The sequence below is a fragment of the Equus caballus genome, chromosome 14 (assembly GCF_041296265.1).
Source record: "Equus caballus isolate H_3958 breed thoroughbred chromosome 14, TB-T2T, whole genome shotgun sequence".
Taxonomy (NCBI): domain Eukaryota; kingdom Metazoa; phylum Chordata; class Mammalia; order Perissodactyla; family Equidae; genus Equus; species Equus caballus.
In genome coordinates, this window is record NC_091697.1 from 42,320,544 (window position 1) to 42,340,101 (window position 19,558).

The 19,558-nt window shown below is 44.9% G+C and overlaps 1 protein-coding gene across 2 annotated transcripts in view; it reads left to right on the plus strand.

Annotated features, from left to right (window-relative positions):
* The window catches only part of FAT2 (FAT atypical cadherin 2), a 79,284-nt gene that overhangs the window by 36,016 nt on the left and 23,710 nt on the right, over positions 1–19,558 (plus strand). For both annotated transcript variants that reach the window (XM_001917575.6, XM_070233978.1), the window contains exons 9-14: positions 118–328; positions 4,063–8,121; positions 9,668–9,864; positions 12,637–12,790; positions 14,802–15,035; positions 17,355–17,738. In XM_001917575.6, the coding sequence (XP_001917610.4) occupies positions 118–328; positions 4,063–8,121; positions 9,668–9,864; positions 12,637–12,790; positions 14,802–15,035; positions 17,355–17,738 (5,239 nt within the window). The remainder of the gene's footprint in view (positions 1–117; positions 329–4,062; positions 8,122–9,667; positions 9,865–12,636; positions 12,791–14,801; positions 15,036–17,354; positions 17,739–19,558) is intronic.

Sequence of the window (19,558 nt, forward strand, 5' to 3'; positions counted from 1 at the left end):
ATAGGGAGAGTTACAACTGGGTATATTTTCATTGGCATTCTATTTCGTTGGCCTTAATCTAACCTGCCTCCTCTCCTGCCATTTGCTGCTCGCTGTATTACCCCCTTGGGCCCATAGGTCCGAGACCAGGAGATGCCCATTAAGAGGAACTTTGTGTGGGTGTCCATTCACGTGGAGGATGGGAACCTCCACCCACCGCACTTCACCCAGCTCCACTATGAGACGAATGTTGCTGACACCACAGCCCCCGGCACAGAGCTGCTCCAGGTCCGAGCCATGGATGGTGACAGAGGAGACAACGCTGAAGTCCACTACTCCCTCCTCAAAGGTGAGAGGCCTGGCCGTGAGTCCAGAGCATAGGGGAAGGGGCTTCAGCAATAAGAGAAAGGACTAGAGGCATGAATTTGCGAGTTAATCAAGGGCCAAGTTCTCTAAGCTTTGGCAAATTACCATTCTAGAGCATTCCCTGGGACTGCACTTTCAAAGATGGTAAGAGCAGTAATTAAGGGACTACTCAAGCTATGGGAGAACTTATATAGATATTATATAAACCTACCAACGACTCTACGTGTAAGGGATGCTTATGAAATCCACGCAACATTTAAAAATGTAATATCTTTGTACCAATACAATAGAGGGACCTAGAAATACTTTATGAGATGCATGGTACAGTTTTAGGAGTAATTTTCATTTTCTGCTAACGCCACATCATGATTTCATATCTATTATATGGTTTTCCTTATCTTAAAAATGGGAATAATATTACCTGTACCAGAAAGTTTTTACAAAGTTTAAAAGAGAAGATGTATGTTAATACATGTTGTAAATGGTAAAATATTATACAAATGCCAGGGGTTATTGCTATCATGGATAAGTATTAATTATAAGTAATTAATGTAGCAAAAATGATAATATCTAATATCCACCTAATTATTAATCATAATTTGTAATGTTTGATAATTCATAATTGAAAGTATTTAATAATAATTGTTATCTTTGATAGTAATTAACACTTCGTAGAGCTAGATGCTGTGGAAGGACAAAGATGAACATGGCTTGTCTCTGCCCTCATAGAGCATCATTGTCATTTATTGCTTGTCAGTATCTTCTACACTTTCAGGAAATCAGAGCTTTTTACATTTTCCTTTTTTGGAAAAAGAGAAGTTGCCATACTTTGCTATGTGGCAGAAGTTTATGGATCCCTGAAGAAGAATACAAATTATACCCCATTAATTGCTTACTTTTTGTGATTTATGAAGTATAATCACATCTTTTATCTCATTTTATCCCACTGACAACCCAATTGATGGAGGCACTAATTTTATTTTACAGATAAGTTAAGATTCGTTTTTAAATATTCTTCTGATTATAGAAGTAGCACATGCTCATTTTTTAAAAAATTGTTTTATTGAGGTCCTATTGGTTTATAACATTGTGTAATTTCAGGTGTACGTTATTATATATCAGGTTCTGTGTAGACAACATCATGCTCACCACCAATAGTCTAGTTTTTTCCACCACCATGTATAGTGCCCCTTTCCCCCTTTCCCCCACCCTCCAAACTCCCTTCCCCTCTGGTAACCACTAATTTGTTCTCTTTATCCACGTGTTTCTTTATCTTCCACATGTGAGTGAAATCATGCAGTGTTTGTCTTTCTCTGTCTGGCTTATTTCACTTAGCACAATGCTCTCAAGGTCCATCCATGTTGTTGCAAATGAGACGATTTTGTCTTTTTTATGGCTGAGTAGTATTCCATTGTATATATACACCACAGCTTCTTTATCCAGTCATCAGCTGATGGGCAGTTGGGTTGCTTCCTTGTCTTGGCTATTGTGAATAATCACATGCTCATTTTTTAAAACATGGAAAAAACAGGAATGTATAAAGAGGAAAATAGCGCTCAGTCATAGTGTCCATCATCCAGAGAAAATAATTTTGTGTATTTCCCTCTTGTCTTTTTCTATGCACCTTTTTGCATTACTAAGATCAAAATGAACATACAATTTTGGGCCCCGCTTTTCTTCTCTCAGCAGTATAAGATAGGAAATTATAATTAACATTTAGATAGATTACTTGGCTACTTTTAATGGAACTACTTTTAGACTGCTGTCTACTCATCAAAACCATGTCCTTTGACTGAACTTGGGATTTGTTTCACGAAGGCAAACTGGGAAATCACCTCACTAGTCAGCTGGAGAATGGCTTCCATGAGTGGGAGAATCAGATGGAATGTTCTGAGACGAAGCCCAGCTATTTGCTTTGCCATTGAAATAATAAAATACGTACCCATGGAATAATAATAGTAAAGAGCAATACTTCCCCAAGTGGAAGACCTAACCTCCTGGGGGAGAGGGGGTGAGCTAAATTATTCAGGTATCAGTCATCATGGCATTAAATAGGTAATGGTCTCATGACAAGGAAAAAGATATTTGTAACTGTGTGAGGTGATGCATGTTAAGTAAACTTTTTGTGTGATCATTTTGCAACATATACATATATCAAATCCTTATGTTGTACACTGTAAACTAATATAATTTCGTATGTCAATTATATTGCAATAAAACTGGAAAAAAGTGTCAGTTGTGCAAGATGAATAAGTTCTAGCGTTCTGCCATCCAACATTGTGCTCATAGGTAGCAATACTGTACAGCACCCTTAAACATTTGTGAAGAGGATAGATCTCATATTATCTGCTCTTACCACAACAAAAAAAAGAAGGAAAGAAAAAGGATTTTTGTTGTCCAAGTAAAGTCAGACTTTAAAAACTGCCATAGCTTTGAGAAACTATTTTTTAGGGAAATATAATTAGTTTTCAACACTATTTTTTGTGAACCATGCAATGTCGTATAACCATAACTTTCCTCAAAACTTAAATTTGAAGTGTTCCTATGCATTTATCAAAATAGATATTAAATTTAAAAAGAACCACAAAGAAAAATAGGTAGCCGGATGTGGAGAAAGTATTCCCTTTTTGATTCTCATTTGGACTCCCTGAGGAGTCAAGGACAAAGCTTCCATTGGGTTCTAGAGTGTTTTTAATTCTTCTCTAACACTTGCTACTCTTCATCTTTACCAAAGAAAAAGGATAGGTCTGAGGCTGACACCCTTTAGCAAGCAACAGATTTGATCCAGATTTTAATAAGATATTTTTCCATTGCCATTTTTTTGGTAACCTCTGATTTCTGGCAAGCAATAACGGTTTTCTTTTTAAAGTAGCAAAATAAAGTTGCCTGTTAAAAATATTTTAAATTTGAAAAATGAATCAATTTAAAGGAAAACACTGATTAAATAATAATATGAAATAGTAGTGGCTGGATGTAGAAAAAACTGTAAAGGCAATGTGAGAACGCCTGAAGTTTAGGAAACCCAGGGCTGGTGGAAAGGGCATTTGATGAGGAGCCTCAGCACCTGGGTGGTCTATCCAGTACCACCCCCCCCCCCATTCAATTCCTTACCACTCACTCCCCAAGGCTGACAAGGACTTTCCCACTATAGACTATATGGGAAGTAGACACAGTGGGTTTTAAAGTCCCTACAGTCTTGACAATTTATGACTCCATATTTATAGTTTTCATATCAAGTTTTTATATCAAGTATATAACTATAACTTTCATATAGTTTTTATAGCAAGTATATAACCAAAGCTATTAAAAGTTATGTAAAGGATGATTAAAAATTCTGCATAATATGACTGAAGCTTTTCCTATAAAAGGCACCACTGAAATACCGGGTGGAGTCCGTCTTTCCTACAAAGTATAAGTCTCCTGTCTTTGCTTCAAAGACCTACTGCAGCTTTGGTTTGTGGCTTAAGTTGTGACCCGAAGACTTAGTGATAATTGAAGCTGCCATTTATGGAGCATCTGCTATGTGAACCATATGAGGAATTTTATCAAGTATATATCTACCCTATACACTCTGTCATAACTAAATCCAGGGAGGCAGGGGATGTGGATTTTGCCCTGTCCAACCTTTGTGTGATAGCCTCTTTGCTGATCTCGAAAGCCTAGTTGGCACCCCATGAGGGTTTGGTAAACTTTGGTTTGTCTTGTCTTTTGTTTCAGGGAACAGCGAGGGTTTCTTCAACATCGATGCCCTACTCGGCATTATCACTCTAGCCCAGAAACTTGGGAAAACAAATCATGTCCAGTATACTCTGACAGTGAAGGCAGAAGATCAAGGCTCCCCACAGTGGCATGATCTGGCTACAGTGATTATTCACGTCTACCCCTCAGATAGCAGCGCCCCCATCTTTTCAAAAGCCGAGTACTTTGTAGAGATCCCTGAGTCAATCCCTGTTGGTTCTCCAATCCTCCTTGTCTCAGCTGCAAGCTCCTCAGAAGTCACCTATGAGTTAAGAGAGGGAAACAAGGATGGTGTATTCTCCATGAACTCGTATTCTGGCCTCATTGCCACCCAGAAGAACTTGGACCATGAGAAAATTTCATCTTACCAGCTGAAGATCCGAGGCAGCAATATGGCGGGTGCATTTACTGATGTTGTAGTTCTTGTTTACATCATTGATGAAAATGACAATGCTCCCATGTTCTTAAAGTTGACTTTTGTGGGCCAAATTAGCGAAGCAGCTCCACTGAACAGCATGATCGTGGATGAAAACAACAACCCCGTTGTGATTCGTGCCTCTGACAGTGACAAGGAAGCTAATTCCTTGTTGGTCTATAAAATTTTGGATCCAGAAGCTTTGAAGTTTTTCAAAATCGACCCCAGCATGGGAACCCTAACCATCATATTAAAGATGGATTACGAGAGCATGCCCTCTTTCCAATTCAGCATCTATGTCCATGACCAAGGAAGCCCCATCTTATTTGCACCCAGGCCTGCCCACGTCATCATCAATGTCAGAAATGTAAATGACTCTCCTCCCAGGTTCTCAGACCAGATATATGAGGTAGCATTAGTGGGACCCATCCATCCGGGTATGGAGCTCCTCACAGTGCGCGCCAGCGATGATGACTCAGAAGTCAATTATAGCATCAAAACTGGCAATGCTGATGAAGCTGTTGCCATCCATCCTATTGCTGGTTGCATATCTGTGTTGAATCCTGCTTTCCTGGGACTCAATCGAGAGCTCATCATCAGGGCTTCTGATGGCCTGTATCAAGATACTGCACTGGTAAAAATTTTTTTAACACAAGCCCTTAACACAAGCTTACGGTTTGACCAAGATGTCTACAGGGCAACAGTGAAAGAGAATTTGCGGGACAGAAAGGCACTGGTGATTCTTGGTGGCCAGGGCAGTCATTTGAATGACACTCTTTCCTACTTCCTCTTGAATGGCACAGATATGTTTCATATGATCAAGTCAGCAGGCGTGTTGCAGACACGAGGTGTGGCATTTGACCGAGAACAACAGGACATTCATGAGGTGGCAGTGGAATTGAGGGACAATCGGACCCCTCAGCGAGTAGCTCAGGCTCTAGTCAGAGTCTTTGTTCAGGATGTCAATGACAATCACCCTGAATTTAAGCATCTGCCCTATTACACCATAATCCAAGACGGCACAGAGCCAGGGGATGTCCTCTTTCAGGTGTCTGCCACTGACCAGGACTTGGGGGTAAATGGTGCTGTTACATATGCATTTGCAGAAGATTACACATATTTTCGAATGGACCCTTATCTTGGGGACATATCACTGAGGAAACCCTTTGATTATCAAGCTTTAAATAAGTATCACCTCAAGGTCATTGCTCGAGATGGAGGAACCCCATCCCTCCAGACTGAGGAAGAAGTAATTGTCATTGTGAGAAATAAATCCAACCCACTGTTTCAGAGTCCTTACTACAAAGTCAGAGTGCCAGAAAATATTACACTCTATACCCCAATTCTCCACACCCAGGCCCGCAGTCCAGAGGGACTCCGGCTCATCTACAACATTGTGGAGGAAGAGCCCTTGAGGCTCTTCACCACCGACTTTAAGACTGGTGTCCTAACAGTAACAGGCCCTTTGGACTATGAGTCTAAGACCAAACATACGTTCACAGTCAGAGCCACAGACACAGCTCTGGGGTCATTTTCTGAAGCCACAGTGGAAGTCCTGGTGGAGGACATCAACGATAATCCTCCCACTTTCTCCCAATCAGTCTACACCACTTCAATCTCAGAAGGCTTGCCTGCTCAGACCCCTGTGATCCAATTGTTGGCTTTTGACCAGGACTCAGGGCAGAACCGTGATGTCTCCTATCAGATTGTAGAGGATGGCTCGGATGTTTCCAAATTCTTCCAGATCAATGGAAGCACAGGGGAGATGTCCACAGTTCAAGAGCTGGATTATGAAGCCCAACAACACTTTCATGTGAAAGTCAGGGCCATGGATAGAGGAGACCCCCCACTCACTGGTGAAACCCTTGTGGTTGTCAATGTGTCTGACATCAATGACAATCCCCCAGAGTTTAGGCAACCTCAGTATGAAGCCAATGTCAGTGAGTTAGCAACCTGTGGACACCTGGTTCTCAAAGTCCAAGCTCTTGACCCTGACAGCAGAGACATCTCCCGCCTGGAGTACCTGATTCTTTCTGGCAATCAGGACCGGCACTTCTCCATTAACAGCTCATCGGGAATAATTTCTATGCTCAACCTTTGCAAAAAGCACCTGGACTCTTCTTACAGTTTGAGGGTAGGTGCTTCTGATGGGGTCTTCCAAGCAACTGTGCCTGTGTATATCAACACTACAAATGCCAACAAGTACAGCCCGGAGTTCCAGCAGCATGTTTATGAGGCAGAATTAGCAGAGAATGCAAAGGTGGGAACCAAGGTGATTGAGTTGCTAGCCATAGACAAAGATAGTGGTCCCTATGGCACTGTAGATTATACCATCATCAATAAACTAGCAGATGAGAAGTTCTCCATAAACCCCAGTGGCCAGATTACCACTCTGCAGAAACTGGATCGGGAAAATTCAACAGAAAGAGTCATTGCTATTAAGGTCATGGCTCAGGATGGAGGGGGACGAGTGGCCTTCTGCACTGTAAAGATCATCCTCACAGATGAAAATGACAACCCCCCACAGTTCAAAGCATCTGAGTACACAGTGTCCGTTCAGTCCAATGTCAGTAAAGACTCCCCAGTTATCCAGGTGCTGGCATATGACGCAGATGAAGGTCGAAATGCAGATGTCACCTACTCAGTGGACTCAATGGAGGACTTGGATGAAGAGGTCGTTGAAATCAACCCAACCACTGGTGTTGTCAAGGTGAAAGAGAGCCTGGTGGGATTGGAAAATCGGGCCTTTGACTTAAAAATCAAAGCCCAAGATGGGGGCCCTCCTCACTGGAACTCTCTGGTGCTGTTACGACTTCAGGTGGTTCCTAATGAAGTATCCTTGCCCAAATTTTCTGAACCTCTCTATAGTTTCTCTGCATCTGAAGACCTTCCAGAGGGATCTGAAATTGGTTCTGTTAAAGCAGTGGCAGCTCAAGATCCAGTGATCTACAGTCTAGTGCAGGGCACTACACCAGAGAGCAACAAGGACGGCACCTTCTCCTTGGACCGAAACACAGGGGTTCTAAAGGTGAGGAAAGCCATGGACTACGAGTCCACCAAATGGTACCAGATTGATTTGATGGCACATTGCCCCCATAATGACACTTACTTGGTTTCCTTAGTCTCTGTCAACATCCAAGTGAAGGATGTCAATGATAATAGGCCTATATTTGAGGCTGATCCATATAAGGCTGTCCTCACTGAGAATATGCCAGTGGGGACTACAGTCATTCAAGTGACTGCCAATGACCAGGACACTGGGAATGATGGCCAGGTGAGCTACAGGCTGCCAGTGGACCCTGGTAGCAATATCCATGAGCTCTTTGCCATTGACAGTGAGACCGGCTGGATCACCACGCTCCAGGAACTTGACTGCGAAACCCGCCAGACCTACCGCTTTTATGTGGTGGCCTATGACCATGGCCGGACCATCCAGCTATCTTCTCAGGTCCTGGTTGAAGTCTCCATTACAGATGAGAATGACAATGCTCCCCAATTTGCTTCTGAAGACTACAGAGGATCTGTGGTTGAGAACAGTGAACCTGGTGAACCTGTGGCCACTCTTAAAACCTTGGATGCTGATGTCTCTGAACAGAATAGACAGGTCACCTGCTATATCACAGGTAAGGATACCTGTCTTGCAATGGAGGCACAGGGGTGCATTGAGAAAAGTCCAGTAAGAGGTACCCTAAGGCATGGGTTTAAGTTATGGCTTTGCCGCTTATTAGCAGTGTGACCTTGGGTAAATCACTTAACCTCCCAGGACCTCAACTGCTCCATCTATAGACTTGGCATATCTGTTCTCATTGGCCTCCCAGGATGCTGATAAGATATAACTGGAAAAAGCTCTGAGAGCCCCCTATAAATATGAAAATGCTTTGCAAGAGGATCTCTGATTACTTTAAGTGGAGTAGATAGAAGAGAGATACTGTACCTGTTCTCAGTTAGCTTCTGGGAGATGGAGAAGGCATCAACCATTGTGTAATCCATGAAAACCATCAGGTGACTGTCCTCGTAGAGTAGTATTCTGTCTAGAGCAAGTTGTAGAAAGTAGAAAAGCCTTCTTATTCCATCACAGGATGTACGTGTTGGAGTGAAAACACTTCCTTAGATAGGATTCCAGCCTTATCCCCTCATTTGACACATGGGAGAACCAGAGCCCAGATAGGGAGAGAAACTCCACCAAGGGCACACTGCAAGCTTGTTTCAGGCTGGGATTAAAACCACACCGTACAAGCTACTTTCCTCAGTGGATAACTATTGCAAACTTAAATCACCCCAATCCCTGCCCAGTGGCTGAACGAGCCAACCAGTAGCCAAAAGAGAGTTTCTTTACTTGTCGGTGTCCTTTTCCCCTCTCCCAGGTGCCATGTCATCTCATTCCCACAGACATGGCTCCTTTGTCTATCTCTGCTATCTGGTGGAGAGTTAATGAGCCTAAAGTTCCAACCAAGAATCACAGACTCCTGGAGACAGATCCTGGATCAGAGCTCTTTGAAATATGGAGACTTAGGGAGATAGAATCTTATCATCTTGCAGTATCAGGCTCTTAAAAACACAAAAGTCTTAAAATCTCCGAATAGTAGAATAATAAATGTCAACATATCATCAACTTTTGGAATCATTGAATCTTGGAACTGTGGAATCTTAGAATCTCAGAAATCTGTCTCCCCTATCAGTGACTGGTGTCCAGGAAATATGACTCAGAAGCAAGGCTAGTGACCCATCTCAACCTCCACTTGGTCTATGTCCTCAGTTGTAAAGTAAAACTGCAGAGAGTTTAGTGTTGTTGTCACTTCCTACCCTCCACTGTCAAACAGATACTAGATTCCAGAAGGTTCTTGTATAGAATTGAAATTTGCTTCCCTTTAACTTCCCCCAGTGCCTCCCAAAGCACGAAAGTTAAGAAATTTGCCTCTCAGCCACATATTTTGGAGTGGTGCTTCTTGCAGTGATAATTCCATTTAACAAGAGGCCTTTGAAGTTGGAAGAGGCTTCATAACACTGAATAAGTGACTTGAAGTAGAATTGTGGGTCCCTAGTTAAGGGAGGAAAATTTTGCCTTTCCCAGTAATCCTACAAAACGTGTCAGGTGGGCAGTCACTTATGGCACAAAGCCTGGTTCGCTCCTTTTGCTCAGCTTCTGGAAACTCTGTCCCATCTTTTTAGAGGGAGACCCCCTGGGCCAGTTTGGCATCAGCCAAGTTGGAGATGAGTGGAGGATTTTCTCCAGGAAGACCCTGGACCGCGAGCAAATGGCCAAATACTTGCTCAGAATCACAGCTTCCGATGGCAAGTTCCAGGCTTCCGTCCTCCTGGAGATCTTTGTCCTGGACATCAATGATAACAGCCCACAGTGCTCACAGGTAAGAGCGTGGGGAGCGGTGGGGTGGAAGTGGAGGCAAGAAAGCTGGAATGAAGGGAAGGAGGAAGGAGAAGAACTCAGGGGACCATCTCTGAGGCTTGCCATCATTGACCACACCTGCCCTTGCTTCTCCCTGGCTTCTCAGACTAGTGTGCTAGACAAGGATCATTCTAGGTAATTCCTTGGCACACCCCCTGACCCCCCTCATAGGGATGTCACCAAGCTCTTTAGGACCCATGGTCCATACCTCTCCCTCTACACTCCCCACAAAGGTCAACTTCCCTGCAAAGCATATCTAGAAATAATGTAACTTCTAATTTCTCCAAACACAGTCAGCTACGACCAGTGGCAAACCCTTCCACTGTTCAGCTTCTTAGCATGGCTCATTATTATCAAATACATCCAAAGAGACCCGCCCCCAGAGACTCCCGCACAGCCCCCCATGCCCGTATACGCATATCCCCATATCTGCATGGGTAATACAGACCAACACAGAGACCCTCCTCCAGGTTATACACATACATAAACATACGGACACAGTTACATTTTTGATAAGGGATATTTTCCTGAGGATATAGTATAATTCAACCCTAAATATCCCATGGGAACAAATGTTGAGTGATATGTGTGTGTGTGTTTGTGTGCATGTGTATGTGTGTGCGTGTGCGTGTGTCAGGAGAAGAGCTGCGTTCTTAGAGGGTATAAATCAACAATCATTGTCATGTAGCTTTGCTTTTAAACATATCTTTTTAATTTTATTTATTTATTTTATTTTTTAGTAGTTAGGTTTTTTGGGGTTTTTTTTCTTTTTTTTGAGGAAGATTAGCCCTGAACTAACATCTGCTGCCAATCCTCCTCTTTTTGCTGAGGAAGACTGGCCCTGAGCTAACGTCCATTCCCATCTTCCTCTACTTTATATGTGGGACGCCTACCACAGCATGGCTTGCCAAACGGTGCCATGTCGGCACCTGGGATCCGAACCAGCGAACCCCGGGCCGCTGAAGTGGAAGGTGTGCACTTAACCGCTGCGCCACCCGGCTGGCCCTTAAACATATATTTTTTGAACACAGTAAATAATTTTTAACTTTGAGGGGATTTGCATTATTTCAAAGTTTGCAAATAAAGTTAAATTATTAACATTTAAATTTTATAACATCTAAAATTAGCATAATTCAGATTTACATAAAGTCCAGCCATTCAGTATCTATACATAAATGCAAACTTATGCATTCTCACACCTATACACACACACAAAAGATCATCTACAACTCTACATATACCCACAAATACCTATGCATATATATACACATACACATGAGCATATATCTACATAGCCACAACATTCATCCATATGTATATCCATCCATACAGGCAAATATGTAACACACAAAAATAGTTGCACATGTATTTGCATATATACATACTTCAACTTATTTGCACACACATACGTACATATGGGCACATACCTTGGAACACACAAAAAGACATATATCCCATCCCCCTTTCTTCCTCTGTCTTCCACACTCCAACAACAGAAAAGCATAGGAGAAAAAGAGAACCTGGGTTATCAGGGGGTGTGGGAAAGGTCTTTGCAGGATCCAAGATAACCACCTTTTGGGTGGTCTCAGAAGGGCAGCCTTTTTTTCTTTTTTTTTTTTAAAGATTTTATTTTTTCCTTTTTCTCCCCAAAGCCCCCCGGTACATAGTTGTGTATTCTTTGTTGTGGGTTCCTCTAGTTGTGGCCTGTGGGGCGCTGCCTCAGGGTGGTCTGACGAGCAGTGCCATGTCCGCGCCCAGGATTCGAACCGATGAAACACTGGGCCGCCTGCAGCGGAGCGCGCGAACTTAACCACTCGGCCACGGGGCCAGCCCCTCAGAAGGACAGCCTTTTGAGGGAAAATGGTGGCCATACCTTCTTCCTCTTTTCCCTCAGCCATCCTTACAACCAGCCTGCATCCTCCCCATGCTGAGAGAGGCTGGGACCAAGCTCCCCCTGGCCTTCCCAAGGTGGTCGACAACATCACTAGAGCAGGGAAGAGAGGCCTGGGGGGCCATCTCCTCACAGCCCACCCAGGCACGAAACCACCACGCAAAGCATGAACAGGGATCCTTGGTTTGCTTGGAAACTGTGCCCAGAGCCAGCAGCTGTAGGAACATTGGGTTCTCAGGGAGCTCTAGCCTCTCCCCCGTGCCACTTCCCCTGCCAAGCCATGAAGGTCCTCACAATGGAGGGATGGTTGGGCAGGCTCTGGGGGCCACTGGGGTCCAGGCCTGACTCAAATAGCCAAAGGCCTATCCTGGGGGTGTGGGCATGAGGATGAGCCTGACAGCATGGCCTCACCAAAGAGACCAGGGATGCCTGGCCCGTGGTGAGCGGCTTGACCTGATACCTTCCAGAATGCCTCTTATCAGGCCCATCTCATCAGCCCCATCCAGAAGCCTCAAAGGACCCCGTGGAGTAGGTTGCAGCAGGTCCTTCTAGCCCTGAGTGTGGGCTTTTGGATGGTGGAACTTCTCTCTCATTCTCTGTCTTTTCTGACTAGTTCTCTTGTCATCCTTCTTGTTTTTAATCTCCGTTTTCCTTGCATGTTTCATCTTATTCTCGATCTCTCTGATCCCCTCCCTCCCTCTCTCTGCTTCTCTCTTTCTCTCTCCATCTCTGCTCTCTAATCTGTCTCTTTGCTTCCATCTCTCGCTCTCTGTCACTCTGCCTCTCTCTCTGGATCTAAGTGTACCTCCCACAACCTCCCTCTTCTTTGTCTTCCCTCCCCAGCTTCTCTATACCGGCAAAGTCAGTGAAGATGTATCTCCAGGACACTTCATTTTGAAAGTTTCTGCCACAGACTTAGACTCTGATACCAACGCTCAGATCACATATTCTCTGCATGGTCCTGGAGCAGATGAATTTAAGCTGGATCCCCATACAGGTGGGTTTCCTGAACTGCAAGATCAATCCAAGAACTAATTTACTGAATACCAAGTGCCCAGTGCTGTGGTAGGCTCCTGGGAGAAGAAATAGGAATTCTCATATCTATCCATCCATTCACTCAGCAAACATATGTTGGCAGTGTGTGCCGAGCATCACACTGGATGCTGGGGACATAATCAACAGACTGATAAGACAAGATCTGGGTCTTTACAATCTAGTGGGACAGGCCACCATTGAATCGGTGGTTTGAAATGTGCTGAGTTAAGGAAAAATTCAGGGTGCTAAGGGGAGGTTTGACAGGAGAACTTGACTCAGTCTTGGGCGCAAGATGAAATAAAACTTCTCTGAGGAAATGCCATTTTCTGTGAGACTTGAGGACGTGTAAGAGTTAGCCAGGGGGTAAGGGAGTGGTAGGGATGGATATTCGAGGTAGAAGGAGAATTTATACAAGGATCAAGTTTTAGGAAAGAGCATGCACATCTGAGGACCTGATGGAGGGCCAGAAACCGGTGCACAGAATGGGAAGGGAGAGGACAAAGGATAAGGCCCACAGGGCAGGGGCTGCCAAATCCTACCTTTAAAGCTATAGGGGATTTAGGTAGGTGAGCATCAAGGTCAAGGACACGATCTCAAGATGCATATGCTGCAGACTGGGGACAAAACCTCACGGTATTGTTGTAAGGATCCCAACAGATAAAGTATATAGAAGTCCAGCCGAGGTCTGGCACATAATAAGAGTTCATTAGAGGTGGTTGCCATTGTCATTATTATTAGTTAGGGGACAAAGTAGAGAGCGGGAAGCAGAGAGCCCTGCAGGGTAGACCCTGAATACTTGCGAGAGGTTGGCCCATGAGAGTCTGGTGGAGAAGACAGGGTGGGGCCTGCTTCCTTTGGAAGAGCAGCCCCACAGAGGTGGGATGCCTGCCTGCTGCTATAGGGGCGGGTGTGGGGATGGCAGCGCAGAAGGCCTGGGTTACAGAGGCCAGCTGCTGATACTTGGCTTAGAACCAGTAGCTCAAAGGATGCCTTGGAGATTCCTGAGCAGGGAGGTGGCAGGTGAGAGTGGTGTCCCAGGAAGCTGTCCGGATGGACAGGAGACATTATCCTTCCTGACCCCCACACAGGCATCCTGAGTCACCCCAGGTAGGTTACCTAATCTCTCTCTGCTGCTGTTTGCTCAGCTGCGGGATGATCAGTGGGATTGCAAAAAAAAAAAAAAAAAAAACAACCCAGGTGGTTTTTCTGAATATGGGAATAATACATGTTCATTGTACAAAAATTCAAACAAGGTAGGCGTGTATTATGCAGAAATGGAAAGTCAGCATAATAACCAGCCCTTCCCCGAAAGATAAGCACTCTTGGTATATGTTCTATCAGACTGGTTTTCCCAGATGTCGAAAATCTCTATATAGAATATTCTTTTGTGACTTGCTTTTTTTAACATAGCAATATCTTGGAGCTATTAGCAAGACAGTACAAAAAACTCTATCATAATTCCTTTTTGGTTGCACAGTATTTTACGTATGGCTAAATCATAATGTATTTAACCAGTCCCCTTTTGAAAGACATATAGGATGTTCGTCAATATGTTGTTATTATAAACAATGCTGCAGAGAATATCTTTACACATGCATTTTTATCCTAGGGTTAATTATCCTATAAGATGTATTCCGAGAAGTGAAATTGTGAGCCAAAAGATAAACACGTGTTGTGTGTTGGTAGAAATTGCCTAATTGCCCTTTAAAAATGTCGTGCCTCTTTGTAGCTTGTTGACGTTGGTCTTAAATTGGCGATGTGGTGGTGGAATATGTTTGGGAGAATTAGAGAGGTGAGCGCGTGTGAGGGATACAGGCTGAGCTTCTTTCCTAACCACATGTACACAGGACTGACCCCATTTCTCTGTGACAAAACTCTGTGTGGCTGAGGTTGTCTCCCAGAGATACCTAGAAAGCACATGCTGGGGTCATGTCCCCCAGAGAAAGCTCACCTGCTGTCATTTCTCTGGCCAGGGGAGTTGACCACACTCACAGCCCTAGACCGAGAGAAGAAGGATGTGTACAGCCTTGTTGCCAAGGCAACGGATGGAGGCGGCCAATCGTGCCAGGCAGACGTGACCCTCCACGTGGAGGATGTGAATGACAACGCCCCCCGGTTCTTCCCCAGCCACTGTGCTGTGGCTGTCTTTGACAACACCACGGTTAAGACCCCTGTGGCGGTGGTATTGGCCCGGGATCCTGACCAAGGTGAGAAGGAGGACGAGGGGAGGCCGTTTACTCACGGGGTCCCCTTGGGGGAGGATTTGGCTCTCTGTGTGTTTCTCTGGGGCTGGTAAGGACTGTGCCTCCTCGCTGAGTCTACAGACACTTACAAGCGGAAGATGTTTATCCAAAAACTGTGTACCTAAGTCCATTGTGACAAAGGATTTTGGCAGTGTTTTGAGGCCAGTACGGGGCATTTTGGCCTCATTGTTTCTCACCACCACTTAGACCTGGAGCCCTTTCAATCCTGCCATTTTGCCTCAAGGGTATTTTGAATACAAACATTTAATCTGAAATACACCAAACAGAATTATTCAACTCTGACTGATTTGCTACAAGAAAGGAATTTGGGGCACAAACTCCGTTAAAGCCTATTAAGTTCCTTGGTCAATTTTCTATACAGTGATGTGGAATCATTTTCAATATCTTAGATTTTAATTTTAATGACATTATTTTCATTAGGATTAATTCTTGTCCTTTTAAAATTTACAAGACAAATTGGATTCCTCCAGGAGTATTTATTCCATACTGTACCTATTATAGCTTCTGCCGTCATGAAGTGTTTATTGTGGTTTTGTATACATACACACACATATATATGACATGTATATATGTGTGTGTGTGTGTGTGTGTGTGTGTGTATGTACAGGTCCAATTTCCTTGAGTCAAATTTTATAATTGAGGTGGGTAAAGAATGGCTTCAGGATCAAAGTAGCCAGATGAACACAGGAAACGACAGTGATGATAATAAAAGTGGGATCAAAACCCCCTGCTTTGTTTGACCCCAGTAGAGTAAATTTAAGATTTCCTAGAGCGAGTGAGTTTCAGCCTGGCATTGAAGGAGGTGAGAGGTTTTGGAGGGATGCAGGGGTTCTAGGGAGGGCAAATCGTCAGTGCAAAGTCCTCTCACGTCTACAAGGCCCTGCAAATGTTCAGTTAGCCAGTGCTTGCTCCCCTCCACGGACAGGAAGCTCCCTGCTTCCTAGGCAGCCCCTTCCTTCCATGCAACCTTGGAGAATTGTCAAGTGCTGCCTATTTGGAGCTGACGCCGGCAGTCCTGGTCCTGTCCTCTGCTCCACACGGGCCTCCTAGACCCTCAGCCCTCACAGCCCTTCCGAGACTGGGAGGTGGGGACTCTCTGCTCCAGGCCCACGCTGCCTTCCTGGGCGGAGGAGCCCTAGCCTCTTCACTCACGTGCTTCCGATCCCATCTCCCCTCTAGGACCCTCCCTCTGGCCTTGCACCAGTTCACCGTTAACACTTCAAAACTGTTATTATTCTAACCCAAATATTCTACCCAGATGTTCCAAATGTGGCCTGACCAGCAGCTCCCTCTCTTTAGAAAGATTACGGTCTCTCCAGAAAAATGCATACATGGGAGAATTGCATGGTATGCACGTTTAATTTATGTAAATTCGGCTATTCTTATAGGCAGTTCCTGCCACCATTCCACCAAAGGGGCATGTGTCCCCATTCATGTGTGAGACGTGAGACCCACTGGGTGAGGATCTCATGGTTGAGCATTAAATGTTGGTATTCCTCACACACTGTGGCCCCCACATGAGCCAACTGCTTCATCGGGTGCACAACCAAAGGAAACAATACAATCTGAGCCAAAGCTGGAGAAACCCCGTGTGTTTTGATTTACTAAGAACTTTATATGGGTCTTTTTTTAACTTTTATTTGACATAATTGTAGACTCATAGGAAGTTCCAAAAATAGAACTGAGAGAGCCCTGCATCCTTCACCCAGCTTCCCCCAATGACAGCACCTTAGAAAGCTGTGGTATGAGATCCAAGCGAGGAAACCGGCACTGGGCCAGTACTGGTAACTGTACAAGCCTTATTCAGATTTCACCAGGTTTTATATGCATTCGTTTGGATGTGTGTGTGCCCGTGTGTTTGTGTGTACAGCTCTGTTCAATATTATCCATGTATGGATTCATGTAACCACCACCACAATCAAAATACCGAGTTGTTCTCTCACAACCAAGGAACTTGTGATGGATGGGTTTGATCTTGCACAATTTTCACTTTATAAGCTGATGTTGGCCTCTAACCCCCATATAAACATTTTCAGATAATTTTATAGGTTTGTAGACGCCCCGACCCCAAGAACCTTTCTAGAGGCCTTGAACCCCACAGTCAAGAACCCCTGTGTGGAGATTTTCACTCAGACTAAGCATGCAAGCCTTTATGGGAACCCCCTACCCCCACCCCAGCCCTCCTCTGGCTGGAAGATTCGCTGCGGGCAGGGCCAGAGGAGGGTCCCTCAGTGTGAATCACGCCTTCGGTCTCCCCCACAGGCACCAATGCCCAGGTGGTTTACTCCCTGACGGACTCTGCAGAAGGCCACTTTTCCATCGAGGCCACCACGGGTGTCATCCGGCTGGAGAAGCCGCTGCAGGTCAGGCCGCAGGCAGCCCTGGAGCTCACCGTCCGTGCCTCTGACCTGGGCACCCCGATACCGCTGTCCACGCTGGGCACCGTCACCGTCTCCGTGGTGGGCCTCGATGACTACCTGCCCATGTTCCTGAACACCGAGCACAGCGTGCAGGTGCCTGAGGATGCCCAGCTTGGCACGGAGGTGCTGCAGCTGGCCACCCTCACTCGCCCGGGTGCTGAGAAGACCGGCTACCGCGTGGTCAGCGGGAACGAGCAGGGGAGGTTCCGCCTGGATCCCCGCACAGGTGAGACAGCGCCTGAGGCAGCCCCCCAACCCCAGAGTCTTGGGGAACACTGGATTCCTCACCTACGGGGCATGTCTGCCCCACACAGCCCCTCTCAGGGCAGACCTCCTTTGGTCCTTTCTTTAGTCTGCATCTCTCCAGGTACCAAATCCCTCCTTGAACCCTGGGCCCAGCTTATGTGGGAACCCCCCTTATTGCCCCACATCCCCACGTGGGACCCTTGGCAACCCACTCTCCTCCCACAGTTTGCAGCTTCAAGGTCTCAGCTCGGACCCAGCCCCAGGAGGATGAGGCCACCCTCCCTCCTCGGCTGCAGAGGCACAAAGCACTTGCTGGAATCTGGGGCTTAAGCAGCCCAGGGCAGAGTGGCGTGCTTCCCTCCTAGAGGGCTCCCCAAAACATCCTGGCACCCCTGAATTTCCCCCTCTTCTCATGAAGAGAGAGAGAGTTAGGAAACCATCTCTCTTCTTTCTGCCTAGCCCCGGAAGAGTCTAAGTCAGACTCATAGAGCCTCGTGGAGGGGCCTCAGAGGCCCCCCGGGTCAGACCACGCCCCATGCGGATTCCTCCCACAGGAGCCTGCAATGGTGCCCTCTACCTCCCAAAGCAGGCGCCTTACTGTTGAGCAGTATTTTTTAAAGTTTGTATTATGGAGACTTTAAACATACGAAAAAAGAAAGAACAGTATAACGAACCCCATGTTTCCTCACCCAGCCTCAGTCATCCACATGGCCAGTTTGGTTTCATCTTTACCACCCCCCACCCCATCCATCCCTCGCTGAGTTACTTTAAAGCAAATCCCAGACATCATGTCATTCCATTTGTAAATACTTCAGTGTCTATCTCTAAATGATAAGGACTCCTTTTAGAAACACAACCACAATACCAGTATCACACCTAAAAGATAATAATTCCTTAATATTGTCTAACACCCAGCCAGACAGTTTTTCAGATTATCTCAAAAATGTCTCTTTGAAGTTTGTCTGTCAACATCCCAAAAATGTCCACACAGTGCATTTGGTTTATACGCAATATCTTAAGTCTCTTTTAATCTCTTACATTTTCCTCTCCCTCTTTATTTCCCCCTGCCATTTATGTAGTGAAAAACTTGGGTCACATGTTGGGCAGAATTTTTATATTTTGGACTGGCTACCTGTATCTTTGTGATGCCATATAACCTGTCTCTCTAGCCTCTATATTTCTTACAAATGACATTTGGGTCAAAAGCCTTGATCAGGTTCAAGCTCAATTTTTGGGCAACAACGCTGCTCTCCTTTGGACAATGTCGGGAAGCACATATGGCTGTTGGGTTCTTTTTTGGGTTAAGACTGAGGGTGGGCTCAGGTGCTGTCAGCCTGACCCATCCATCATAGAGTTCTTCGTCAACACTTCTTATGGTTTCAGCAGCCAGAGGTGATTATTTCTTAGATATATATTATTTCTTAGACATATTATTTCTTAGCTGCAAAATGGTGATTTTTCTTATCATTCTTCATTCATTTAGTAACTGGAATTCTTTTATAAAGGGTTTCTCATCATTAACTATACGGTTATCTGGGAATGGCAAGATAAACCCTCATTCTTTTCTTTTCCAGTTTTCAGAATAATAAATCTATGCCCTAACAGTTTGTTGAACAATGTGAAACTCTTCATAGTCTAAGTTCTGCCATTTACTAGCTGAGTGAGGTCAGGCAGCTCACTTAGCTGTTGGAAACATCAGTTCCTGGAAAATGGCATCATCACCTAGAAAATGGGAACCACACTGTTTCTGCTCCACAGGTTATTACAAATTTACATGAAGTTGATTTAATATTATAGATT